The following is a 27,736-nucleotide window of genomic DNA, read 5'->3' as shown; positions in this document are numbered from 1 at the left end:
TAGTTACGCTGATAACAATTGTTCCTGATTTTTTTTATTATTATTTTATTATCAAGAATATGTACAGAATGATATAACGAAACACGTGTATTATATAACATGTTAAAGTACATAAATAAACATGTTTGAAAAAAAATATGGTGTAAGATTATTTTGTAAGGGAAAATACGACAGTTTGTAAAGGCATGGAGCCGTGGAGGTTGACAGGTATGTTAATGCAAACTCCACATGGTCAGAACAGAGACTCCAGTGGAGATCGGCGGTCTGTGAGGCAAACATGCAAAACCTCCACATGCAGTGTTTGGGCTGATAACGGTGCTGTTTGGCACCATGTGACATCTTACCAAGTTAGGGTCGCTGGCCTTGAACACATGGCAGGACATCTCCGCTTCGGGGCTGTCCGGATGGGCCCGCAGCAGGTAAGCGAAGTAGGTGAGGTCGTTGCTGTTGTGCATGAAACGGGAGATGAGCTGGGCCTTGTGCTCGAAGATAAAAACCGAAAAGTTGTTGTTGGATGATGTGGAGGGGGGAGAAGAGCACGGAACGCATCGCAGGAAAGGGCTGTGGAGAACCAACTGCACCTCCCGCGGCTGCATGGCAGGGCCGCAGTCGCCCCTCTCGCTCCGCCGCCGGATCTCCGCTACCAACCACGGCAGCATGGGAAGCGTGGTGCGCCGGTCCATAAACGACCAGCCGATGTAAGTCAGCGGGAATCTCTTTTCAGGCATGTGGTTACCTTCCTTCTCGCCCGAGAGGGGCTCCGTGTTTGGCGGCTGTGACATTTCAAACTTTTTTAGCTTATTCAAAACAAATCGAGCCACTCCCTACGGATGCAAACACAGCTTTAAGTCATAAGGAAAAATATCAGCAAAATACGCATTGATAATCGTTTCCTGTCTCCTTGTTTTTGTCCGAGCTCGTAAGCTAGAAACGTGGCTTCAGGAGTGCCCCAATGTAAACACAACACCGCGTTTACTTGCACCGGGTGCGCCTCAAGCTCCGCGCATCCTGACTGCATCCAAACCGGGTCTGCGGCGCCCACATGCCGATTTCCATGAAATAAAAGCCTTTAGGTTTTTTGAAGCGCCTGCTAACGTCTTGCTTTCCTTTCACGTTCGCCAGTTTCTTGCAGAAGGAAGGTGGAGCGACCCATGCGCCTTCGCGTCCCGCCCATGCACAGCACATGTGCAGGCTCCAGGGGCGGGGCCTCTGTCTGAGAGAAACGTGACAGCGCAGAAACATAACAGGGAGTTAACTAGAATTGTCCCCCGGCTTCTGTCCTAGTGTGTCCCACCCAGTGGCGGTTCTACACTAAATTACTCCCTGGACGAGACCTCCTCCATGCCCCCCTACCACCCCCCCTGGGCTTCCCTCACAAACAAAAAAATGCCAAAACACATATTTAACACGAATAAAAGAGTTGGATATTTTTCTCGATTGCACAAATACTTAAATAATAAATAAAAATACACAATTTACTTAAAAATGGCAAACATAAAAAAATGCTAAAATAACATATACAAATACACTTTTTTCATAAAAATTTCAAATATTATTAAATACAAATACACTATACCTGAAAATCGCAAATATTTATCAAAAATGTGAAGAGAACAATAATCCATCCATCCATTATCTGCACCGCTTATGCTCAGTAGGGTTGCGTGGGTGCTGGAGCCCATCCCAACCATCCTCGAGCAGTGGGCAGGGGACACCCTCAACTGGTTTCCAGACAGACAACTCTCTCGCTCATTCACACCTGGGGACAATTTGGACCAGCCAATTAACCTGACATGCATGTTTTTGGAATGTGGGAGGAAACCAGAGTGCCCAGAGGAAACCCACGCAAGCACAGGGAGAACATGCAAACTCCATACTGGAGGTACGATTTCATGACCTCAGAAGTGTACCACACACGAGCTAACCACTGCACCGCCGTGCTGCCCGAGAACAATAATACAAAATAATAAAATAGACTTAAATTTTTGTAAGGCAAATCACACGATAACACACATTTTAAAACATATTAAAGGAATGTAGTTGTATACTGAAAAGAAAACACAGCACGGGGCAGCTCAGGAGGTAAAGCGCTCGTCTTAGGATCAAAAGGTTGCAGGTTTGATTGCCGGCTCCTCCGTGTTATATGTTGAAGTGTCTTTGGGCAAGATGCTGAATCCCTAATGCCCATGATAAGCAGGTAGACGCTGCTATCGGTGTGTGAGTGTGTGTGAATGAGTAAGTGGGAAGCACATTGTAAAGCACTTTGGGAGGTCTTCAGTGACTTGAAAAGCTCTATATAAATGCCATACAAACTAAAACCTGACCTTTCTGGCTCTCCCTAATGCAAATTCATTGATGAAATCATAATTAGCAATCTGCTTCCCTATTCCGTGTTTTATGCTGATGACAGCAATGCTAGTGAGCTGTTCTTGAGACATGGTTGACCTATGGTACAACTTTATCAACTTCAGTTTTGAAAAGCTCTTCTCTGCTTTAGCCCTCGTGACTGGCAGAGTGAGAAAAATGCGCAGTATTTGGCCTGCATTTTCAAAGTTATAAATAATGTGCATTATTTGTAAGAAGGGAGCTATTATAGATGTATAATAGTAATACAGAGAATTTTCCCCCTTCCCCAGTCAAAGATGAAGTGTTCCCCTTTTCCCCGTCTCTGCCTCAGTCTCTCCACACACCTTCACAGCAAGCAGGGGCGTCGAAGTTGCAACAAAGCGCAACTTCTTCCACATGTTTGGTGTGTCTCCCAGGTGGCTTGTGGCAAACTTTAAACGACACTTTTTATGGATATCGTTAAGAAATATCTTCCTTTTCGCCACTCTTCCGTAATGGCCAGATTTGTGCAGCATATGACTGATTGCTGTCCTATGGACAGATTCACCCAGAGTGATCATGGGCCTCTTGGCTGCATCTCTGATCCGTTTTCTCCTTGTATGAGCTGAAAGTTTAAGGGAACGGCCCGATCTTGGTAGATTTGCAGTGGTCTGATACTCCTTCCATTTCAATATTATTGCTTGCACAGTGCTCCTTGGGATGTTTAAAGTTTGGGAAATCTTTTTGTATCCAAATCCAGCCTTAAACTTATGACAGTATCTCGGACCTGCCTGGTGTGTTCCTCGTTCTTCATGATGCTCTCTGCGCTTTAAACAGACCTCAGAGACTATCACAGTGCAGGTGCACTTCTACAGAGACTTGATTACATACAGGTGGATTCCATTTATCATCATTAGTCATTTAGATCAACATTGAATCATTTAGAGATTCTCACTGAACTTCTGGACAGAGTTTGCTGCACTGAAAGTAAAGGGGCTGAATAATTTTGCACAACCACTTTTTCGTTTTTTATTTATTAAAAACGTTTAAAATATACAATAAAGTGTTTTCCACTTCATGACTTTGTCCCACTTATTGTTGATGATTCACAAGTCTGAAATGTGGCAAAAGGTCACAAAGTTCAAGGGGGCCAAATAGTTCCGCAAGCCACTGTATAAAGTTTGGGGTCACTCAGACAACAGTGTTTTCCTTAAAAAAAAGTTGCACTTTTTTATGAGTCAAATGAGATGCATAATAATGTTTTTGATCACAGGAGGTGCTTAATAATACACAAGTGTCTCAGTTTATAGGGACATTTGTATTGATTTTACCAACATGAGGCACACCGAGAGAGCTGGCATGAGTGTCTGCCTGCCATCTTGCTACAAAGGGTAACCCAAAAAACTATAACCCTGTGAAAGGCTGGGCAAAATAAATGAAAAGATGGTGCAGTTTGGTCACTTTGAATCTCAGTAGTTTGCAATCTTCTGTGTGATTTGTAGCACTCGTTCTTGGTTGCATGACACAATACAAGGATATATAGAGGTAAAATATTACAGGGTGTCTCTTTGTGCAACTATAGCCTTTTTCTGTTGTATCCAGACAGAAAATGAAAAAAACATTGACCCTGGTGAGCATAAGTGGTGCAGAAAATGAATTGATGCAATTTAATTTTGTTGCAGAACAAAATATCGTCTAATTCTTGAATGACACAAATACACAGTTAACTGAGGGGCCCACAGTAAAGCGTGTAACTACCACGTGCCATGATCCAAGGGTCCCTAAAAATAGTAGCTGCAACCTTATCATCTAAGTAAGAGATGGCAACACCGGTAACTGATGTTCCAATCACCTCTTCCCTTCAGATAATTATTAAATTCTATAATGAAATGAAATGATCTGCATTTATATAGCGCTTTTCAAGTCAATGACTTCCCAAAGCGCTTTACATTGTGCTTTACATTTCCCAATAGCGGCCGTGATCTGTGCAGCCATGTAAGGCGCTAACATGCTTATTGGGGGTAATTGGGGGTTCAATGTCTTACCTAAGGACACTTCGACATGTAACAAGGACAAGCCGGGATTCGAACTGAGATCCCTTAATCCTAAAACGATCGCTCTACCTCCTGAGCTACTGCTCAAGTGTTTTAATTTAGAAGAAGAAAGAACATTTTCACATAGGCCCATCTTTATGACTGCCCCGGGCATTCCGCTATTATGGTACAGTTTGTAGTCAAAACAAGAATTTAAAATCAAATGGGTTAATTTGTTTAAAAACGGTTGGCCTGTCTTCTGGGGAAAAGTTGATAGAAATAATAATATACACTAAAAACAAGCCACTCCTAAAAATAATGTTAATTCCATTGGAATATGCCATGGATGGGATATATTACTCAGATGCGGAAATGCTTCTGTTGTGTGTGGTCTTCCCAAGTAATTCTGTTTCAGAGGAGTCAGTCACCAAAATCTACCTCCACTGAATACTGGGTGGCTCTGTGCTGTCCCTTGCAGGTCAATCTTGGTGCTACAACTAACTTCTGTACGAGCATCCTTACAAAGCAGTGTCTCGCAATTATTTAGCGTCTCCGAGTGGTAAAAAACTTAATTCATTAGAAAAAAAACATTTTGATTTTGTGTGTGGGTTGTTTGTTTCCCTTAACCACTAAGGTTGTAGGGGCACCATCTGCTGTGGTGTGTCTTGGGAAAATACAGCCTGGTGGCGCCCATCCCTCTCCAGGCAAACAAGTGTTTTCACCCGGTCTCAACCAGGGGATCTCCCGCGAGTTAGGCGAATGTGCTAACCATTGCACTACGGAAACAAATGCATTATCTTAACGTTTTTTTTTTAAAAACATCATCACTAAGTTGAAAAATGCATTTATTTAACCTGACATGGGTACTCAAAAACCTTCTATACTAGGCAAAGTGAGTAATATTGTGCTTTTTGGACACTTTTGAGTCTTTAGTTTTTAGCACTCGTTTTCTGTTGCACTTCACAAAACAGTGACAACGTCAACTGGTCAGGCAATATACACTGTCCCTTTAAGCATAGTTTTACTTTATTTTTCTACTTAGATAATTGGGAAAATAATTTTAAAATGAGCAAATATGGGGCAGCGCGGCGGCGCAGTGGTCAGCGCGTGTGCAGCACAGTTCTAAGGTCTTGGGAACCTCCTGTGTGGGTTCAAATCCAGCTACCGGACTTCCTGTGCGGAGTTTGTATGTTCTCCCCGTGCTTGCGTGGGTTTCCTCCAGGCACTCCGGTTTCCTCCCACATTCCAAAGACATGCATTTCAGGTGGATTGGCCGGTCCAAATTGTCCCTAGGTGTGAATGAGCGAGCGAGTTGTCTGTCCCTGTGTGCCCTGCGATTGGCTGGCAACCAGTTCAGGGTGTCCCCTGCCCACTGCCCAAAGACAGATGGGATGGGCTCCAGCCCCCCCGCGACCCTAATAAGGATAAGCTGTACAGCTAATGAGATGAGCAAATATGTATACGTTGTAGTATTTACACTCGTGTTACTTTACACGGCGTATGGACTGAGAGAGACGCTATAGTTTTGACGTCACACTCCCGCGAGAGCTGGAAGTTACGGGATCGGTGTATGGTAAATGGTAAGTAAACACAGTGGTGCGGACAAGTGTCATCTTATTGGTTTTATTAATAAACTTCAAGCCAGAGAGCAAAAGTATAACATTAATTAGCTTAAAAAAAACTGGGGTTTTTTTCAGGTTTTGGGGTAAAAAGGCAAAATAATTACATCAGCAAAGGTATCTGCAAGATTTGATTTTTGTATTTGTTTTTTTTTTTGCAAAGCAGTCTTTTAACTGCTTAATCCAAAAAAAAACTAAGTTTGTCTGTACTAAATCAAAAGCATTTAACTAGTACAAAAAAAAGAAAATGAACAGGTATCTATTGCCCCCCAACTAATGTGGATGAATGTTACTTACTTGGCTGATCACTGAAAGCAGTAAATATACTAAGCAATGGAAAGGTAACATTGGCTGGTACACAGGTCAAAACACATCTAAACAGGTTCAAAAATTGAGAGATTAGTTCAATCTTTAAGATGTTCCCAGTGTCTAACCAATCAAGGCAAAAATGTTTTGAATTGTATTATATTTGTGGGATGTGCAGGGAGGACCTAACTAAAAACCTTGATGAGAGGGCCCATTTGTGAATTACAGAAACGAAACAAAAATGTAACTGTCAAGTTGTAGGTCCAGCTATTCTCAGTCCTGCTTTCGAAGAATCACACCAAATTCCTCACATTCCCTTTCAAAAGGAAAGTACACAGTAACCTTGAATATGCAGTATGTCTGCAGTGTGCAGTACAGGACCACCAGGTTCTGCAACAGCTCTGTCCCCCTGGCCATTAGACTTATAAACGTTCAATCCCACATGTAACAAAATTAACAGCTGCTTTTGCGTATCTGTTTTTAAATTGTCTCCATTTGAAATAGTTAAAAAAAATACTTTTTAATCCTACTACCTGTTACTGCATAGTGAACATGTATCCGACTGCCAATTTTCCACATCTGCTGTACATTACTCATAGCTACGATTATTTACCAACTTATACTGCACTTCCATATATTTTGTACATGATATAATCCTCTCACTGGCTTATTTCGCTCTACATGTCCTTTGCACTATTGTACAGGAATACTTCTTCAAAATACTCGAACTCATTACTATATACTTACATTTACTGTAACATATCATTATGATCCTGAAACTCATGTAGACATTAGAGGCTGTAAAAAGATAATTCCTGTTTATTCAAAACAAAACATCTATTTTTATTCTAGCTACCATTACATATTGATGCTGTCAATTTTTAATTTAATCTAAATAAATCATCCATGTTCTCATGAATAAACTGAGATGTCAAACTTCTCAGAAATATGCTTTCTTTGGTTGCGTGACACACATTATCTCAACTCACGACTCCTTTTTAAAAATGTGAACTTCAGCCTCAGAGCAGACCTCTATGATTGAGGCTGTTTGTAAGCAGTGTCTGAAACTCATGACAAAAAGTTACCATACACCAGGGCAGACAACTCTGAAAAGTATTAAGGATTGATAATCAGAATATATAACAGAACACTTTAAAATTAAGTTTATTATTAATCTACTTATAACATTCATTGCATGTATATGACATCGCTGTTTTCCATCTGCCATCAGTATGTACCTGTATTTACTCATCTTCATTCATGCAATGTTTGCGTTGCGTCGTCTGCTACAAGCCACGTGAACTCCTCTTTCCACGATGCTTTTAATGAACGTTTACGTTTTGTAGCGTCATCAATTTTGAATATTTCTTCTGGGGCGAAGGTTTTGGCTGGATTCTTAACCACTTATCGATTTTTCTTGTGTTCTCTGTGCGTCTACTTTGGAAAATGATATGCAAATGGGCGACCTTAAAACGCTCGGGAGAGTACGGAAGCACGAAGTTATTCGATGCAGGCTTATGATTGGTTGCCAAGTATGCAAATTGCCAAACGAACCGAAACTTCCAAACCGAACAAAGATTTCGAAATCGGAAGAAAGCAAACGTTTGATTGGAAAAAAACAAAAACAAAAAAAACTTGTTGTTTTTCTTTTTTTTTTCTTGAAAAAGTTGACGGCAACCCGAGTGAAGACGTTTTGTAAGTTGTACGCCCGACGTAAAAGATGCGCGCCCCGCGCATCCGAGCAGACATTATTTCAGACACTGTTGTAAGATAAGACTCAATCGGCTGTTATTTTTTATCAATACATAAACATCAAGTGCCGATAACCTTGATTATGATGTATTTGATGCTAAAGCTTAAATTGAAGACAACTTGTGAAGACTTTTCATGAAATGGTGTGTCACTAGACGGTGTCGATATGGCGAAGGAAACAAGCCTGAACACACACACAAAAAGGTGTGAAAAATGTGAGTCAACAGTCAATACTAGCATGTGCAGACACATGCTATCATATAGTATCCATGACAGCCGCCATTTCTTTCATCTGCTTGTGAAAGTTCTGCAGAAAAAAAAAAGAGTAGAATAGAGTCCTATTATCACAGCAGTGTAAATGACACTGAATGTACTGCATACCTGAAATTGTGGGACACTCATCTCAAAAGCCTTCTGTTGGATCTGGCCCGACGGCTCAGCGATTTTCAGCAGGATGGTCACAAACGGTGAGTTGAGAGAGCGGCACGTGTCAGAGCTCACCGACATGCCGAGTTTCCATTGCATGTCCACCAGCTGCAAATACCAAAATTGTAATAAAAACGTAAAATACAATACAAATTAAAAACATAAAAATGAATATCTACGGATTGTATTTGGTATGATATGCCTGTCAACTTATGTGTAATAGATTTCTTTGATTATTTCAAATTGTGTATGCCATACAAGAATTTTAGTATGGGAAAAAAATTTAATAAAAAAAAAACCCTAGTATATTGTTGGACCAATCTCGTCTTGCCAATTTGGGCATTAATCCGGATAGTCTCGGTTAGTAGTAGCAGACAACATCATCATTGTATATTGCTAATATTGTCACGGTACACAAGCAAATGGTATCCTAGATAAAGCATTTATTTATTGTGCGTATTGCGGCCTTGTTGAAAAGGCATGATAAGCGCACGGGTCATGTAAAACTCATTTCTATATATTCTGAAGTCATGCGTTTGTGTTATGATCAAATAATCAACCAGTAATAATCGTGAAAGTACGGTAAGTACGGAAGAACCGATAAGTAAGTAGAAAGGAACTCAAGGATCAGGTTGACACGATAAAGGAGAATCTCTTCAAGGTGAATATGCTGGATAACTAAATTCATCAGGGTCCTCGTTTATCGTTTTGCATTCTGTGTGTAAAAATGTTGTGAAGGTTGCTGCTAGAGGATTTTACGATGTGAACGGATGACGATGAAGGTGAAGAACTAAGAAAGATGCAGAAAGAACATTTAGTGAAGTTTATTGGGTAGAAAAAATGTTTCCACAAATTATGTTTGAAAAACCCGAAACACTTCAGGTAACATCAGTCATGATGTGTCCAGGTTGCATCAGTCCATTAATCCATCCATTATCTGCCCTGCTTATCCTCAGAGGGTTCCAAGGGTGCTGGAGCCCATCCCAGCATGCTTCCGGCAGTGAGCAGGGGACACCCTGAACTGGTACAATTCGCCTATCTAGTCGGCTAAGAAACAAGGGCAAATCCACAAAATCCAACACAACACTGCGGCCTGACATGCTGCCCATTTCTGAGGCCTTCAAGCACATTGTTCACCTGGAACTAACTGTACCATGGGAGGATCGTATTGAGGAGGCCAATGAGAGAAAGAGAACCAAAGATGCTGAGCTACTAGAGCAGTACCAGCGCAACGGGACGAAAGCACTATGTGAGGCTATCGAGGTGGGATGCTGAGGGTTTGCTGGCCAGTCAATCTGCAAGGTTTACGGCATCTCGGGCATCACAAGGGGCCAACAAGCAACAGGCTCTGGAAGATCCTGAAGGTTGTATGAGGAGGGGGATCGGGAGAACAAGGGAGACCTAGTGGTGCTGTGGTTGGACTTTACAAATGCTTATGGGTCTATACCCCACAAACTGGTCGAGTAAGCCCTGCACTGGCACCACGACCTAGTGAAGTTTAGAGACCTCATTTTGTACCACTACAACAGCTTCTGCTTGGGAGTATCTGCTGGGTCTATAACCTCAGACTGGCACAAGTTGGAGAAGGGTATTATCCATGAATACACATATTCAGTGATCGTGTTCACACTCGCCATAAACATGCTTGCGAAGTCTACAGAGACAGTGCAGAGGTCCCCTTACCATGTTGGTTGTTTGCCAGACTTGAAGGTTGTTGAGTCACAAACTTGCAACCTCTGCTCAGAGCATGGTGAGAACATGCAAACTCCACACAGTTTAAAAGTTTTAAATCTACGTTATCTGTCTTGCTTTGAGTAAATAGGTGCCCTGCTGTGTTTGTATGGTATATTATCGCTTTATAAGGGTAATCACAATTGCAATTGCGTTATTAAGGGGAGTAGCTAGCTAAGGTTGTCAGGTATGGCATAATGAATTAGACGGAGACACTGTGCAGGGATTACCTGACCGACGCTAAGAAAATCCTGGGTGGCTTGCTTGACCTGAACAGATTCCCCGTGTTCACTCCACAAGCTGTGAAGCACCTATAGTATGAAAGGCAGAAAGTGTTGTTTATCACAAGTCTGGGGTGGTATTTATCACTTACATTTTGAAAATCTATCTTTTTGCATGCAAATTGAGGTTTCATTTTCAACAAAGCTAGCCGTTTTTCTTCAAATGAGCCTTGGCTCATATTTCTCTCTGAAGTTAATAAACCAGGGTTTGTACACCTTAGACATGGCCATTTTCAAGCACTTTTTAAGGACTTTTAAAGCCATTTTTCCAATTTCCCCAATCCCATTAAAAGAAGAAATGTGGTTTGAATCATATATTTAGCAGATCAACAAATATATGTGTGATTCACATATGTGATTATTAACTTTACATCTACATTTATCAAGGCAAATTATTTTTAGACCTTGAGTTAATTCCGAATATATTTGTCGTTTCAAAGCCACCAGAGAACAGTGGCAATGTCATTTTTTAGGAGACTTGTTGTGAGACGAGGCAACAATTGCAAACATTTACAAACACTTCACCGTAAATGCAAGCACTTTTCAATTCCTTGAGAACACAAGATTAAAATAAAGCTTTTTTCAAGGATTTCAAGCACCCATATGAACCCTGATCAATATAAGGCACTCAACCTGTAGCGAGGCTTTGGACCAGTTCTTGCTGCTGCTTTCTAAACTTGACACAAGTTCATTTGCAGACAATTTTTTTTTACCAGCAAACCTGCAAATTATAAGATATAAGATTTTAGAGCAATAGGTTAAAACGTTATTTTTTGTATTTGTACGACTGTGTTACAATAAATATATAATACCTGAACGTTAACAAAAGGAATCTGACAATGCTCTGGAGAGATTCCTGGTCAAGTGTGACTCCGGCTCGCTGAAATTTCTGTACATTTCACAATTATATACATCACAAAATGGAAGCACAGTATTTAAAAATAGATTCAATGAAATACATTTGTGCAAACCTTACATCATGAATTTCTGCAGAATCAACTCCTTTTGTCTGCCCTTCTAGATACCTTAGTATATGTTGACACTGGAGATGAAAACATTTTTTACAAAGTATAATTGAAAACTTTATTTCACAAGATTCAGACTTTTCAAGGGATGTTGTTTATGGGATTTTTGGAGGTGTGCAAAAATGTTGCACTTACTGGATCTGCCAGGAAATCCGGATTAAGTCTGCAGATGTTCTCCACAATTATGTGATCCCCTTGCAAGCAACAACAAAAGACAGTTTTAATTTAGCATGTATTTCAATATATACACAGTTACAGCATAGCTAAATATTCAGTATTAGTCTACCAACAAAGGGTGTTGCTGCACGATCATACCGCAAAACAGACAGGTTACTTTTAAAATCATATAATTTGCATTTCGCACACAAATAACATCAGATGTATCGAACATACCCAGAGAAACTTCAGCTGAAGGCATCTTGTACTCCGACTAGGCGGAAATATATTCACGTGAACCGTATACACTACTTCCGGGTCAGTAGCTAATCACCACACTTTTGGAACATTTCATTATTTTTGAGAGGGGTTTAGATTTTTCTTCTAACAGAGAAAGTTGAGGTTGTTTTGAGATAAAACAATGTAAGTGTGTGGTTATTGTAGTTTGCAAAAATATAATGATTTAAAAACGTATTTTGCATGATTTAACGGGTAAATCAATGTTTGAATTATTCTATTAAAGGAAGTGACACCCCTCTCGACCTTTTGAGATTGCAAGTGAGAATTGCCCACGCGGAAGCAGAGCCCGGCTGTCAAACTCACTCGGGGAAATCTACTTTCTCTTTCATTTTAGCAAAAAATTGATCTTAATTTCTTGTCAAGATGAGCGGCCCAATATGGTTGCCTCTGGAGGCTAATCCTGAAGTAAGTATTCGTTTTGGTGTATTCCTTACCTTGGAAACTTATCTTGAAAACACTAAACATGTGCAAGCTGGCTACTGGTGATAGCATGCAGAACAAAATCCAATATTATTTTTAGTTATTGTAAAACTATTTGCCAAAACGATCGCTGATGTTTCTGTTTATTTTTTGTCATTTCAGGTCATGACAATGGTAAGTGCGTTTTGATTGAACAGTCACAAAGCCATCGGATGGTGATCTAAGGCTCTAAACAAACATGGTTTTTGCGTTGGAAAATTGACCTTATTTTGTATTTTGCATTCACGGAATGACGGAAAATGAAATCAAGGCTAATCTTGTGTGTTTAGTTCGTCAGCTCGTTGGGCATGACGCAAACATGGCAGTTCGGAGACGTGTATGGATTGGATTCTGAAATGCTCAGCATGGTCCCAAAGCCTGTGTGTGCTGTGCTGCTCCTCTTCCCCATCACAGAGAAGGTATAAATACACATTTAGACTTTATTAACCTACTGCCTGTGTGCAGGGTTGGGATGGCTACTTTCAAAATGTAATTTGATACATTTACCAGTCACCTGCTGAAAAATAAAATCCGTAAAATTATCTGAAAACTATAATATTGCAGGAATCTAACTCGGTTACTTTTGATTACTTTCGGATGACTCCAACACTAAATATCCTATGAAAAGACAAAATGAACATAATAAAAATCCAATTACAAAATAGTGTTAAAGGTAAATGAACATTTTAACCTTGAAAAACAGCTGTTTGTAGTCCTGCAAAAAGTACTTAACTTTTAACCAGGTTGAATTGTTTTTTTTTTTAAGCATAAATAAAACTTTCACATGGTCGACAAGATATGTCTGTTTTAGTTTACATTACGAGCATGTTCCATCCATCCATCCATTATCTGCACCGCTTATCTTCAGTAGGGTCGCGGGGGTGCTGGAGCCCATCCCAGCTATCTTCGGGCAATGGTCAGGGGACACCTTGAGCTGGTTGCTAGCCAATCGCAGGGCACTTTGGGACAGACAACTCGCTCGCTCATTCACACCTAGGGACAATTTGGACCGGCCAATTAACCTGACATGCATGTTTTTGGAGTATTGGGGGAAACCAGAGTGCCTGGAGGAAACCCACGCAAGCACAGGGAGAACATACAAACTCCGCACAGTAAGTCCGGTAGCTGGATTTGAACCCACACAGGAGGTTCTGGAACTGTGCCGCACACGCGCTAATCACTGCGCTGCCGTGCTGCCCTAAGAGCCTGTTAATAACCTAATAGTTTTCAGCACACCAAGTGTTCTATATTTCCAACAAACTCTGGGATGTCTTGTGTCCAAGTTTGATTTTGAAATGCCAAACCTCCTGACATATTAACATTTCCTAGGTTAAGTAAAATATTTTCACAATACAGATCTCTTATAGGGATTTTGAACACCAATTAACTGCAAAATACAAAAATAAGATCATCAATCATTTGTCCTAAATGTCCCTGAAAGCATCATGAGCGACTGTAATGCCCTCACGAAACTGCTGGCTCACACTAATTCAACTAAATGAGTGTTACATTAAAGGGGAAATTAAATACAGACAAAAAAAGTGTTTTTTTAACAGTGTGACAAACACAGTGGTAGATGAGTTGGTTGTCTTTACAGACTTACCATGCTCCTCGCGCATGCTCTTCATCTTTCTCTTTCTGCCTTTCGAGTGTCAGTGATTGAAATTATGAGACACAATTTGTCTATCGGCGCATTATGTATATGTAAATATAGTTTTAAATACAATTGTAATCCTTATTTCAACTAAATGTTTCTGTAATTTCATTACATGTTTATTATCTTACTGTAACGTAATACAATTACATTTTTTTGTATTCTTATTATGTAACTCCGTTGCATGCGTTCAATTCCTTCCCAACCATGCCCATATGGCAAAGTGGTACAAGAGCAAGTAATCCCTTCTCTAACATGCTGCATTAGTAATTATAATTGTGCTTTTTGACCAGTACGAAACATTCAAACAAGAAGAGGAAGAGAGACTCAAAAGTGATGGACACAAAGTCTCCCCCGATGTTTATTTCATGACACAAACGATTGGCAATGCGTGCGGCACAATAGGATTAATTCATGCGGTAGCAAACAACCTGTCACTCTTGGACTTTGGTGAGTTCTCATTGACAATGTTTACATGCTGTGCATTTTGGAGTTGACACCCAAAAAATCTAGTTTCTTAAATATAACATCCAAAACAGAATGGTGTAAGTTGTGTTTACTTTGTCAACGTTCCCAAAAGGTTGCAATTTCTAGCTTGTCCAAATGTTGTTACAGTTCCCACTTGAGAGATTGTCAACTTGTTGTTTAATATAAGCATCAGTAATTAAACGCTAAAGGTCATTTTTTTTGTTTTTTAATTCTGTTCCTGATACTTTCTTTTTTGTTTGAACAATTTTATTAACACATTTAACAGCAAATAAACAATGTGAGGTTTGAACAATTTTTCTCAACACTTTTAACAGCAATTAAGCATATTTACAATTTCGTTTTATCATTTTCTAACAGTATGACGTTTTAACTATTTTTGTCGATTTTTAACAGCAATTTTTCCTTATCTTGCTTCATGCAGTCAACAAAGACTTATTCAAGTTAACCCATATGCTTAAAGTGTATTATTTTACCACCAGATGTCGCTTTATGATTTAGTTCAACAAAGTCAAGTCATGTTTATTTGTATAAACCTAAATCACAAGAAGTCTCAAAGGGCTGCACAGACCAAAGACTATTACAGACTACGGACTATTAGAACAACATTCCCTGATCTAAAAGCTACATGAGGGCAAGGAAAAACTAAAAAACTCAGCATAATGAGAATAACAATAATGATCGAATCAAGAAACAACATTGTGCAATTATAGTAAAACAGGATCTTATGGAATCTCCTTTGCAGGTGTCCAAAATTAAAAACTGAATTCTGATTTATTTATTTTATTACTCATGAAATCATTTACTTTCAGGGTCTTTACTATTAATTGTTTAGCAACTGAGTCGTGTTTGAGTGCTTAGACATATTTAACAATACAACATTTATTATATTTGCGAATTAATTTTCTCACCAAAGATGATATAAACCTAGGTTTTAATCAGGGTTATATTTATTCACAAATAATAAATATGATAATACATGTCAACATGACATTAATAAGGCATCACGTGGCACATAAAAGCTTCTGTTTTTTTTCTTGGAATAGTGCATAACAAAATAATAGTGGCAAAACATTTATAATTTTAAAACCTGTTTAAACAATCAACTAATCCATTTATGTAAAAAGATGCAATTTCGAATAAAAAGTACAAGGAAGACTACAAACTACGGACTTTCAAAGTGACCATCACCGTTTTAATCCTTCATTTTTTGCCCAGCCTTTTAAAGGTTTTTAAGTATCCGTTGCAACAAGATGGCGCACAATCATGGCCGCTTTCTCTAGGTGAGCCGCATGTTAAGTAAAACAAATGCTGATTCCTCGACCTACAAGTATTTTTAGGATGAAATCAATATTGTTTTAAGTAGGAGGAACTAACATAATACACACTGTCCTTTTTAATTAATATTGTCCTTTCCGCGAACCAGATATAACCACGATTCCACCATTCTGTCTGCACAGTAATGATTATATCAATTGATTTTAGAGCCTGACTCCGTTCTCAAGAAGTTTATCGATCGCACCAGTAAAATGAGTCCACAAGAAAGAGGTGCCGCCCTGGAGACTGATGAGGTATGCTCAAAAGGAATATAGGGGCATTCATCTTTTTTTATTTTTTTTGCACTCATCGACTAATATGTACTGTATTTTCCGGACTTTAAGGCGCACGTAAAAACCCCAAATTAGCCAGGGATTCAGAAGTGCGCCTTATATTTCAGTGCGCCTTATATACCAGGAAATACAGTTTTTATAAAATTGGAAATACATAATTACAATGAAATGCTACTACATACAGTAACACTTTTTAAATGTATTTATTCATTATTGTACTATAACCCAATTTCATAATTTTGGTGTATGTTGTATTAAATGTGTTTATTATTTTATTTTAATTTTTATTTTTTTATGTGAGTCATAGTTACCTCTTAAAGGAGTTTTAATTTCATGTGCCTTATTGTCCGGCACACACTGTATATGAAAATATTTTACAATTCATTTATTCTGTAAGTGTGGCTCATAATCTGGTGTGCCTTATTGTCCTATATACCAAAATACTCAACTTTTTGTGTTTTATCAGAGTATACGTGTCACTCACGAATCCAGTGCACAGGAGGGACAAACTGAGGTATGATGTTTTTCCTTTTGGTCATGAATCAGATTGATTTTAACATGGTGTAATATAAACCCATGCCCCAAAAATATAGCCTGGAGATTGATGAGTGCCAAAAGGCATTTTGTTAGTAGTGGAACAAACAAACCATAATGATTTAAAACAGCGCCTAAAAGTCTTACTTTTTTATTTTATTTAAATGTGATGTATTAAACATTAGGTGCATGGAAGCAAGAGAAAGGTACATTTAAAGTAAATGGTGAGTAAATTGTATGTCAGTTTTAACTATCTTTTTTTTTTTTTTCTATGTACTTTTTTCAGGCAAGCATGCTGAAATAGGTTGATGTGTAGCATGTAGAACACATGGACTTTTTTTGTAATCTTTGGTTCTTTTGTTCTACAAAATATCAAAAATAAACTTACTTGCAAACTTGCTTTACTTGCTCAAGACACACCACAGGAAGTTGTGCCTTACGCAGCTAAAGGAACCGTGCATGTTTTTTGCATTTTTTAATGATTTTTCTTAATTTGTTTTGCAGGCTCCAAGCATAGACGAGAAAGTCAACCTTCACTTTATAGCTTTTGTAAATGTTGGAGGGCAATTGTATGAATTGGGTAAGTCAACTGTGGTGTCAAATAAAAGGGAGAATGTGACTAACATTGTAAAGGCTCAAAGAAATTGTAAATCTTTTGCTTTGGCACGAGTTTCCAAGCTTAACTCAAAGTTGTATTTTTTTCTCAACATTTGTATTATTATTGTTTTTATTTTAGGCTTTGAAAGTTGCAGTGTTTATTTTCCATCACACAGTCCAGGAAGAGAATTTTGTTCAATGAAAAGAATATGCCAACCAGAGAACATCACATGAAAAGGAAAAACGAGGGTTGCCATGTAATTGGCATCAACTCTTCAGTCTTATATAAGTGCTTCAAACGTTTTATTTTGCTAAACTCCGTGTTATATGAAGTGTCCTTGGACAAGACACTGGATGCCTAATGCCCCCAAAAAGCAGGTCGGCGCCCTGCATGGCTGTACGGCCGCTATTGGTGTGTCAGTGTCTGTGTGAATGGGTAAGTGTGAAGCACATTGTAAAGTGCTTTGGGAGGTCTTCATTGACTTGAAAAGCGCTATATAAATGCAGACCATTTGCCATTTAAACCCAACTTATTTAAAATTACATACGTAATCTCTTGTTTTTTGACAGAGGGTTACGTTCCACAAAGAACCAGTGATAGGCAAAATTCCTGATGTAGAAACCTTTAATATTTTTACTATTATTGTACACATTTTTTACATTGTACTCAATTTAACACTTTGAAACCAAATAACACAGCCTTATACAGACTCGAGCATTATTCTAACAAATAAAAGTACTGTACAGATATTTTATTTAGATTTTTACAAATAAGTACTTTACCATCAAATAATAATAAGCGGAGGAAAGTTTTAGCTAATCAGAATGCAGAATTAAAGAATAAACCGTGTTATGGCGAGAGTTTACTGTACACGTATGAAAAATATAAAAGTTAACTGTTCAATAAGTGAGGCAACTGGTTAAAACTTGGATGCAAACCAATGATATCAATTAAAAGTTACTTAATAATCTTGTTCTACTTAAATGGTAAAATCAAGTAGCTCGTGGCTCGTATCTAATATTTTGTGTATTTGAGTTACATTTACGGTTAATTGTTTATCTAAAACTGATGACTAGTTTCAAAAGTCTGTAGGATATAGCAGTTTTGTAGACTCCCCCAACACTACCCATATTTTAATCAGTAGATAAATAAAAAGTAAAAGATCTTTTCTGTCTACTTTACCATGCTTTTTTTCCTCGTTTAGATGGTCGTAAGCCATTTCCAATTGTTCACGGGAAAACGTCAGAAGAAACCCTCCTAGAGGTAGGATTGTGCCAGGGAATGTAATGTTGCAATATAAAGGACAACTTCAAAAGCAAGTTATTTTTCATTGCAGGATGCTTCGATGGTTTGTAAGGAATTTATGGCCAGGGACCCGCAAGAGGTCCGCTTCACCATCATCGCCCTCTCGAAAAATCTATACTGAGGCCATTCTGCGGACAAACATTTTTACTGCCAAAACATTCTCAAGTGCTGACTTTGTATACAGTCTTGACATGTCAGCTACAGATTCACAGAAAGCTAATAGCAAAAATGTGTTTGCAATAAGGCCCCCTCCCCAAAAATACCTTACCTGAGTTGGATGAGTTTCTTTGAGAGGTGCATCCGTTTGATTGTTATTTCACTAAAATGTTTACAAAATTGAGCAGCCAAAAACGGATGTTCTTGAACGCTTACTAATCGAGCATTTCTCCCCCTGAGTGCCAGGCCATGCAAAGACACCACGTCTTTCTTAAGGGTGACTATGTTTTTTGTAAACCTGTAAAACACTTACCAAATAAAAGTTGAAGTTAATGTCATGTTTTTGTGTAATATGTTCAGATTGGGGCAGCACGGCGGGGCAGTACTTAGAGCGTGTGCGGCACAGTTCTGAGGTCGAGATCGAACTTTCCTTTGTGGAGTTTGCATGTTCTCCCCGTGCTTGCGTGGGTTTCCTCCGGGCACTCTGGTTTACTTCCACATTCCAAAAACATGCATGTCAGGTTAATTAGCTGGTCCAAATTGTCCCTAGGTATGAATGAGCGAGCGAGTGAGTTGTCTGTCTTTGTGTGCCCTGCGACTGGCTGGCAACCAGTTCAGGATGTCCCCAGCCCACTGCCCAAAGACAGCTGGGATGGGCTCCAACACCGCTGCGACCCTACTGAGGATAAGTGGTGCAGATAATGAATGAATGAATGAATGAATTTTCAGATTCATCAGGTTAATTTTAGCCGCATGAAGATTGATACAAACTTACCCAACATTAAAGGGGATTAGTAACAAATTCCATTAGCACAGTGTTTTCAACCAGAGTGCCGTAAAACCTTGTCCAATGTGCTGCAGGATGTTGCCCAATTGTATGTTTCCAAAGTAAAAAAAACAATGCCATTGCTTTCTTCTGGTGACTATGCAGGTAACTAACATTCATCCATATCAGTTGGTGGCAGCACACTAATTTTATATACTAATCTGCTCATGAACTAGTAGGCCTGCCCTGCAAAAATGCAAAAAAATTAAATCATGCACAGCTCTTAAACATATTTTTAATGATTTTGTTTTGATACAGATAGAACATAAACATGATAAAACATATTGTAAAAAAATGAAATGGAGGTTAGAACTACATTAAAACACCAAACTACATTGAAATTATTAACTAAAATGAATAGTCACAGTGATCAAGTGATGAGAAAACCTTTACACTGTCAGTTTGGCTTAAAAAGACATACAACTGATCCCTGCAATTAGTTATTTTTTCCTTGCCCCAAGATTTTTAATTAAAATAAAACATTGCCTGGGCGCAAAATATTTTGAAAAACACCGAATTAGAGACTATAAATGTTGTTCCAAACTAACAGTCAGTAATCTGTTTTGTGATCAAAATAAAATGAAAACGATAACCTGGACAATAAGTTATTGAGCTGAAAAACAATAATCAAATTGTTTGCAGTGTGACATCCTTGGAAATATTAAATGTTTAAAAAGAGATTTCCATCTGAGTGAAATGGTACCCAAAAATAACTACTTTTATTTGTATGTTTATTTTTTGGTCCAATGGAATACTACTGTAATTTTAAATTCGTGCAAGAAATAACACAAAAAGAGCGAGTCTAATGTTCAACTCCATATTAGCAATAACACATTGTTGTTGTTTTATTTTTTTATTCTAAATGCTTTATTGAGCAAAACGCATAAACATCCGTACAAAATTGAATAGTGATGCTGCGTACACAGTATTACCAAACTGTACAAACAATCAAAATACCAGAAAATAAAGATAAACATTTCAGAGGGAAAGATACTGTAAGTTACATCAAATACCAAACTATTCACAAATATTATTGGTCTCAATGGCCTTCTGGTTGTTGGAAATCTATACGGATAAAATTGTGATCATAACTGGGTTTAACTGTCATTATCGCTACTGTTATTGTCATTATTACTGGTGTCTGAATGATATTTAGTGAGGAGATGCATTGAAGAGTTAATCGATAGGTGAAACTAATAATCTGGTATTACTATAACGATTGTGATGATGATGATGACTATACGTTATGTGACTATTACTGTTAATATTATTAGTCATAGTATTATTGGTATCCAAAAAATGTCAGTGGGCGGCCTTATACAGTCAATAGATGGGTCAAATGAATGATGAAGTTTGTTATTATTACGGCTATTATCGAGACGATTATTTTTGTTGTTGTTACTGTTGTTATTATTGTCTGTGTCCCGACGGATCACCACCTTATCGTGGTGGGGCACTTTGTGCGTCTCCATGACCCCTAGAGCTATGTCGGCTGAGTCTCGTACTCCTGGTAGGGTTACCCAAGCCGAACAGGTCGAAGGGTAGAGTCCAGACTAAGAGTGATCCCAAAAGCCGGTGGCGGCACGCTTTTAGGCGGTTTCCTACAGACCTGGATCCCGTTAGCCGCCTGCAGTTGTAGAAAGATGCCGGTCGTCTAGGGTCTCCCTTGCCACTGGGACCATCTTCTTTACAATCAAGATAGTGCCGTTGGGGAAAGCGCCCCCCTTACGCCACTTTAAAAACCATCATTGCGCAGGTATCCTCTTTTACCTGAGTCTCCGACCACAATCCAGGATCGGACTGTTCAAACATTAGTAGACTCACAAATAAAAGAAGATGGTCATCATCGAGTCGATGGACAACCCCAACGTATTATTGTCATCAACTATATGACTATTCTTATTGGCTTTGTTATTATATTGCTGTCACCATTAAATTGTACACATTCATTACAATCTAGATCTATATTTATAAACAAACCAATGAGGTGATTAAATATGTTGGTGGTATTGGTGAAAACTAAACAAAAACGAAATAAATGGAAATACAATCTCATAGAGATAACTTTTAATAAGAACACAAAACAGACATTCCTGCACATTTTTTTAGTTAGGGTAGACAAGAGGGAGTTTTGATGCTGGAGGTATCTGGCCATATCTCCGCACCTTGTCTTTTTATGCAAAGATCAGGACACTCAAGAATGGTGGTCCTGCTCCCTGGGGGTGGATCCCCCCCCCCCCCCCCCCCCCCCCCAGGCAGCAGGTCCAAAGACACTTGTATGACGGAAAACACACACCACATAGCAGTCAGTTGTCACCATGAGCACCAATGAGAATTATTGTTATTATAATTGATAGTCTTATTATATAGTATGCTGAGCCACTCCTTTGCACATCTGTTCTCCTCTGCACTATCGTACTCCAGTGTTATTGTTATTGTATAGTGACTTGTTAACCTGACTGCCCATTTTGCACATCTGGTTAGCTGCTCCTCTTGCACTCTTTGCACTACACATATACATAGCAATAATTATTTAGTATATTATTAGTACTTCAATACTCCAACTCAATACAACATTTCATTTATATCTGTACATTCAAGGAAACTGTGCGGTTCAGATGTATCGACAATTTGTTCTGTATACATGTGTACAAGAATGAAAATAAAGTATATCTGAATCTGAATCTGAATCTGAATGGATGGAGACAGCAATGTTAATGATGACGATGAAAGTGGTGGTGTTGGTGATGATAATGGTGATGACGATGTTGACAGAGTGACTGTGCATCCACAAAACTTTTGTAAAGATGTATTTTCTCGAGGTGTTTGTTATATGTAAATACACAGGGTACTTAGCAATAAGACACAATTATTAAGGAAGTGGTGTAGGATTAAACCAGCATATGATGCTTTCTATTCCCTTTCGGACATGTTACGTTCACATTGTTTTTGTTTTTGACTTGTTGTTTTGTTTTATGTTGGTTTTCTCAAGTTCGAAATAAAGCTTAATTCATTCAAAAATGTATTGTTTTACTTTGCATTGGAAGGCAATGAAAGAGATGTTTCCACATGTGAATTTGCATTTGGTAATCTAGAATTCGGCTATGATGCTAATAATAATGACAAATGAAGGTTTCTTTTGTCTTCAACTTATATGTCATGTATGCCAAGTCCAATATATTTCCAAAATAGTTAGAAGCCACTGTCAATCCTATCAGCTATAAAATTAGATATTTTGGACTAGAATCCTTTCAAGATTGATTCAAGATCGGATGGATTGAGAAATGAAATTTTGAGAGACAGAACTGGAATAGTCGTGGAACTGAGCAGGCGTATTGATAAGAGAGTACTCGGTTGGCTTGGACACATGGAGAGGATGGATGAGGAGCGAATGTTGAAGAGGATCTACAGAGCAGAAGTCAATGGAAGGAGACCAAGAGGAAAGCCGCGATTGACGTGGACGGATGGTGTTATGAGTGCACTGCAGGAAAGAGGTCTAAATCTAGTGAAAGCTAGAGCTATTGTTGATGATAGGAATGAGTGGAAAGGTGTTGTTAAAGGATAGTGGGATGTTTGGGCATGTTCTAAGGGATGAGCAGGGCACCTGTATGTTGTGGCAGGGGTAAACCAGTGAAAGCTGTCAGGCCCTACTGTTGAACAAAAGAGTGTGTTGTGTCACCCTGACCCGAGTGACATGGCCGCTTTCTTGTGTCCCGTTTCATCTGGAGGGACGAAAGCATGACCAACTTAGGTGCCGAGGTGCTTAACTTGTTTGGGTCTTTGGGCTTTTGGGTTGGCCATGGTCCAAAGATTTTTGTGTGTGTTTTTTGCTATTTTTTCCCTTTTATTTTCTTTGTTATTGTATGTGTTTTTCTTGCTGTCGGTCACTCCTCTTGAGGGAAATGACCAAGGTAGATAGCTAGATAGCTAGATAGCTAGATAGCTAGATAGCTAGATAGCTAGATAGCTAGATAGCAGGATAGATAGATAGATAGATAGATAGATAGATAGATAGATAGATAGATAGATAGATAGATAGATAGATAGATAGATAGATAGATAGATAGATAGATAGATAGATAGATAGATAGATAGATAGATAGATAGATGGATGGATGGATGGATGGATGGATGGATGGATGGATGGATGGATGGATGGATGGATGGATGGATGGATGGATGGATGGATGGATGGATAGATAGATAGATAGATAGATAGATAGATAGATAGATAGATAGATAGATAGATAGATAGATAGATAGATAGATAGATAGATAGATAGATAGATAGATAGATAGATAGATAGATAGATAGATAGATAGATAGATAGATAGATAGATAGATAGATAGATAGATAGAATCCTTTCACCGCAAGGTAGAGCAAAATAGATACAAAATAATGAACCAACTAACTAACTAACTAACTGACTAACTAACTAACTAACTAACTAACTAACTAACTAACTAACTACTGTATTTTAGTTCCCACTCGGAGTGTTGATGACACGAGCACCCTGTAGTATTCTTCTTCTACCGGGAGGTGTCACTGCTGTGCTAAATTGTGTCTCTGTTTCTTTCAAAATCCTTTACTGTATCTCTTTAAGGGAGACTCCAACTTTTTTTCCTTACTTTTTTCTTTTTTTAAACAATTTATGAAGGCGTATTAAGGTGAAACATTGGTATACTTTATCTGAGACACTTGAACGGCATGGACCGTGTCCTGAAGTTGGAGAACAATTAAAAGGTAACCGTACTACAGTACAGTAGGACTTTGTACATACTAGACAGGTGTGTCTGGTTGTGATTCAGTCATGTGATGTGATGTAAAGGAATGCGAAACTGTTTCACTTTGCGAACCCACAACGATTAAACGGGTTTAACTTTTTCCTTTTGTTTCCTTCGCAGCGAGATTAGCGAATATCACCTGGTCAGTTTGAAACCTGCTTGAGAAGACATCAGGACCATGTTTCCGTCTCGGGACGTGTAAACCCGGGTCGGGAGGATTTAGGCTCGGTTCCGTTCAAAGAATTGTTTTGAGTGTGATGGAGTGGAGGGAACAGTCCACGGTGAGCTGCCAGGACGCGTACGTGGAAGCTCAGCGATGGATTGAAGTGAGTACACGAGTTTTTCCTAGTTTTTTTCTGACGATGAGCTAAATTTGAGTGGCTCATGAATTCTGAGATTTCATACATCGTTGAATTGCATATCTGGAGGGGTCCGGGGATGGGGGTGTCTGTAAGAAGTTGATGTGTGTTATTTTGTCCGTTTGTGCTCATACAACACGTGGAAATGTGAAAAAAGGAGGTAAAATAAAGTTCTTATTCATTCTTATTTAAATGCAACGTTTTTTCCAAAGTTATGGGGTTTCTTTTTGCAAAGAACGTCACCTACTTTTGAAAAGACTTTCTGTCAAGGACTCTCTTAGGATGGTGCGGATCCACAGCCTAGGAACACAGATTAGTGCCGTAATAGAATTCTTGATTCGGACAGGGTTCGGTAAATGGGGAGTCAGAGATTGGGCCAACAGTATCTAGATTAAGTCAAGTCACCATGATTTCTATAGCCCTTAATCACAAAACGTCTCAAAGGACTGCACAGGTTAAAACTACACCATCCCCTGATCTTAAACCAACATGTGGGCAAGGAAAAACTCAAAACCTCAGCACGAGGAAAATAAGAAACCCAAAGAAGGGCCTCACAAGTGGTAATCCCTCCTTCCAGGATGATCAGGGTGCAATAGATTTAGCATTGGGTAACAGTACACAAAACATAGTGAACATCCATAAAAGAAAACAATAGAAAACACCAAAGGCATCAATCGTCGTCCAAGAGGCAGGGAAGGGGTTGGTGATCTGGTAAACTCATTTCGGAAAAGGAGACAGTCTAAAGGTTCGGCAGGCGGAAGTATTGGTCAGAAAAAGGGTCAACGGTTTGGTTTACTAGGAAAACAAAGGCTGTGACAAGAGAGTTTAGGCCATGACAACATAGAAAACTATTCAGTGCGGGTCTTAGAGAATGTTTAAGTAGTGAAGAGGCAGAGGTGTTATAGGAGGGTAATCAGGACAAGTGACACTCGGCGTGGGTTGGAAATTAGAGCTAAGAAGTGGGTGACCAAATAAGGCAAGGCTAAGCAGGAGAAGAAGAGAGAAATTAAAGGAGACAAAACCAAACCTGAGTGCAGGATTGTGACTTTTACGCATGGTAGTGATGAATCAAGGGTGCAAAGATATGAAAGAGCAAGTTTTTATATAATTGGACTCATCTATTTTTGTGATTCCCAGTCCTGAAGGGGACTTTCAATTCTGGGGATGTTTGGTGCTCCTAGATAATTTTGCACCTCAACTTTTTGTCGTGCCATTTGTGGTTCTTGCTTGATGGATTGAGGTATCAAAATTATGTTACTATTTGCTTTCTAGAAAGGATAAACAGGCATTCGTAAATATTATTCGATATTAGCACAACTAGGAAATATAATTTTCTTCCATCAGACTGGGAAGGTTCTGATGATGCTGAAGTAGACAAGGATGCTGTGCGTCTCATAATAAAGTGCTCCAAATCAGGGAGATATCTCTTCCTTGCTGGTTCCATTGCCAAAAAGAAGCTTGTCGAATCAAATGCCAAAAAGTAGCGCAATAAGGGACCAGAAAACACAAAAGACTGAAGCGTAATCCATAGTGTTTCTTTGCCGCTTTTATTTCAAACTACGCTCAAACCTAGCGAATCAATTCCTGAATCAGTCAAGTGGTAAACCCGCTTTATCATCAAGACGTGCATTGACTGGCGGTTCATGAACCACTCAACTACATTAGTCAGCACACGCTTCAGGGATTTGACCTGAGAAGCACATCACTTGTCGTTATTACGTGGTAAATGTAAATGGTCTGCATTTATATAGAGCTTTTCAAGTCACTTAAGACCTCCCAAAGCGCTTTACAATGTGCATCACACTTACCCATTCACACACACACTCACACACCGATACCAGCGTTAGCCTTGCAAGGCCAACCTGCTTATATGCCCAAGGACACTGAGATTTAACTCGAGAAGCCTGGAATCAAACCTTCCGATCGCTCTACCCCCCGAGCTACAACCGCTACTACGTGCTGCGTCCATATTCTCCAAAATGCAGTAGAACTCCATTTTCTACAATTGATTTGTGGAAGTAATCAGATATTGGTGTGCTCTTATCTTTTTTAACATACTTTATTTCACCCGCTCCGGTCTTTGTGACACGTTTAGCATCCTGCAGTTCTATCCAGCGGAGCCTCCACCTTGTAAACATGACACCTGTTTCAGCAGTCGACAATAGAATAGAATAGAATAGAATAGAATAGAATAAAATGTACCTTTATTGTCATTGTTACAACATGGGTTGAATATATTGTGACAATGAAATTGGACATGGCACTCCAGGTCCACATTTTACAGTGAGGATAAAGAAAACAAAGAGATAAAGGAACAAATAAGATGTTTGTACTGTCCTTGTTGCATAGGCTTTGGTTTCCTCCGGAGGGGGATGTATGAGGGGGTGAGGGACAGACAGAGATGGCCGGATCAAACTAGATGTTTGATCTTACTGTACACACGGTCCAGTGTTTTTTTCCCCAATTGCTCAATCCACGTATTGAATGAATTTGGGAAGTACAGTCCTTAAGCATGCCTGATTAAAGTCGCCGGCAACGATAAAAGCTACTGCTCAATTGTTAGTAACAGCTTGCTATTTATTGGTCACGTTGCTTGGCATGTAGTCTGAATAAACGTTCTCACGTCACACTTATTCTTCTGTCGGAAGGCTGGCGCGCCGCTAGCACACTGCTTGCAACTAAACAAATATTGTTCCAATTTGACGGTGTTAGGGGGACATGAATGCTTCCAGTGTGACATCAGTGTCGCGCACACTGGCTTATTGTTGCTAAGGGGGCACCAAGCATCCATAAAGAAGCCCACGGCTTGTACAGGTAAAAGTCAAGAAGCCAATGGACAATGAAAGCGGTCAATACGTGGGAGTCCCGGCGGGGAGAAGCGATTTTGGGTCGGTTGACTGCTGAATGATTAACAGGCTGCTCCTGCTTCTCTCAACTTTAAACAGAGACTTGAGTGTGCACGGTCGGACCTCGTGTTGGCGGCAATGTTGAAAAATATTCTTCTTAAAT

At 39.2% G+C, this 27,736-nt stretch overlaps 4 protein-coding genes across 14 annotated transcripts in view; 2 read left to right on the top strand and 2 right to left on the bottom strand.

Annotated features, from left to right (window-relative positions):
• The window catches only part of tbc1d4 (TBC1 domain family, member 4), a 65,799-nt gene extending 64,132 nt beyond the window's left edge, over positions 1-1,667 (bottom strand). The window contains exons 1-2 of one of the 4 annotated variants that reach the window (XM_088352508.1): positions 1,577-1,667; positions 345-1,213 (exon numbers count right to left, since the gene is read on the bottom strand). In XM_088352508.1, the coding sequence (XP_088208634.1) occupies positions 345-782 (438 nt within the window). In that variant the 5' untranslated portion in view covers positions 783-1,213; positions 1,577-1,667. The remainder of the gene's footprint in view (positions 1-344; positions 1,214-1,576) is intronic. The other 3 variants (XM_088352505.1, XM_088352506.1, XM_088352509.1) reach the window with 3 other exon arrangements.
• A 4,309-nt stretch (positions 1,668-5,976) lies between these two features.
• Positions 5,977-11,956, bottom strand: commd6 (COMM domain containing 6). Its single transcript, XM_088352761.1, has 8 exons — positions 11,892-11,956; positions 11,634-11,692; positions 11,450-11,515; positions 11,286-11,362; positions 11,107-11,194; positions 10,423-10,503; positions 8,417-8,569; positions 5,977-8,342 (listed from the first exon to the last, which is right to left on the bottom strand). Exons 1-8 carry the CDS (start codon positions 11,914-11,916, stop codon positions 8,292-8,294), a joined length of 600 nt encoding a protein of 199 aa, XP_088208887.1. The 5' UTR covers positions 11,917-11,956; the 3' UTR covers positions 5,977-8,291.
• A 221-nt stretch (positions 11,957-12,177) lies between these two features.
• On the top strand, positions 12,178-19,094 carry uchl3 (ubiquitin carboxyl-terminal esterase L3 (ubiquitin thiolesterase)). Its single transcript, XM_088352760.1, has 8 exons — positions 12,178-12,359; positions 12,704-12,832; positions 14,361-14,517; positions 16,039-16,124; positions 16,630-16,677; positions 17,202-17,277; positions 18,500-18,558; positions 18,632-19,094. The coding sequence occupies exons 1-8, from the start codon at positions 12,318-12,320 to the stop codon at positions 18,719-18,721; spliced, it is 687 nt and encodes a 228-aa protein (XP_088208886.1). The 5' UTR covers positions 12,178-12,317; the 3' UTR covers positions 18,722-19,094.
• A 5,361-nt stretch (positions 19,095-24,455) lies between these two features.
• lmo7a (LIM domain 7a) overlaps positions 24,456-27,736 on the top strand; it is a 112,888-nt gene continuing 109,607 nt past the window's right edge. For all 8 annotated transcript variants that reach the window (XM_088352309.1, XM_088352310.1, XM_088352308.1 and 5 more), the window contains exon 1: positions 24,456-24,694. In XM_088352309.1, coding sequence (XP_088208435.1) covers positions 24,626-24,694 — 69 coding nt within the window. In that variant the 5' untranslated portion in view covers positions 24,456-24,625. The remainder of the gene's footprint in view (positions 24,695-27,736) is intronic.

Source organism: Urocampus carinirostris, chromosome 14 (assembly GCF_059441175.1).
Source record: "Urocampus carinirostris isolate Australia breed hairy pipefish chromosome 14, RoL_Ucar_1.0, whole genome shotgun sequence".
Taxonomy (NCBI): Eukaryota; Metazoa; Chordata; class Actinopteri; order Syngnathiformes; family Syngnathidae; genus Urocampus; species Urocampus carinirostris.
Note: the sequence above shows the minus strand (reverse complement) of the source record. Positions and strands in the feature narration are given on the sequence as shown.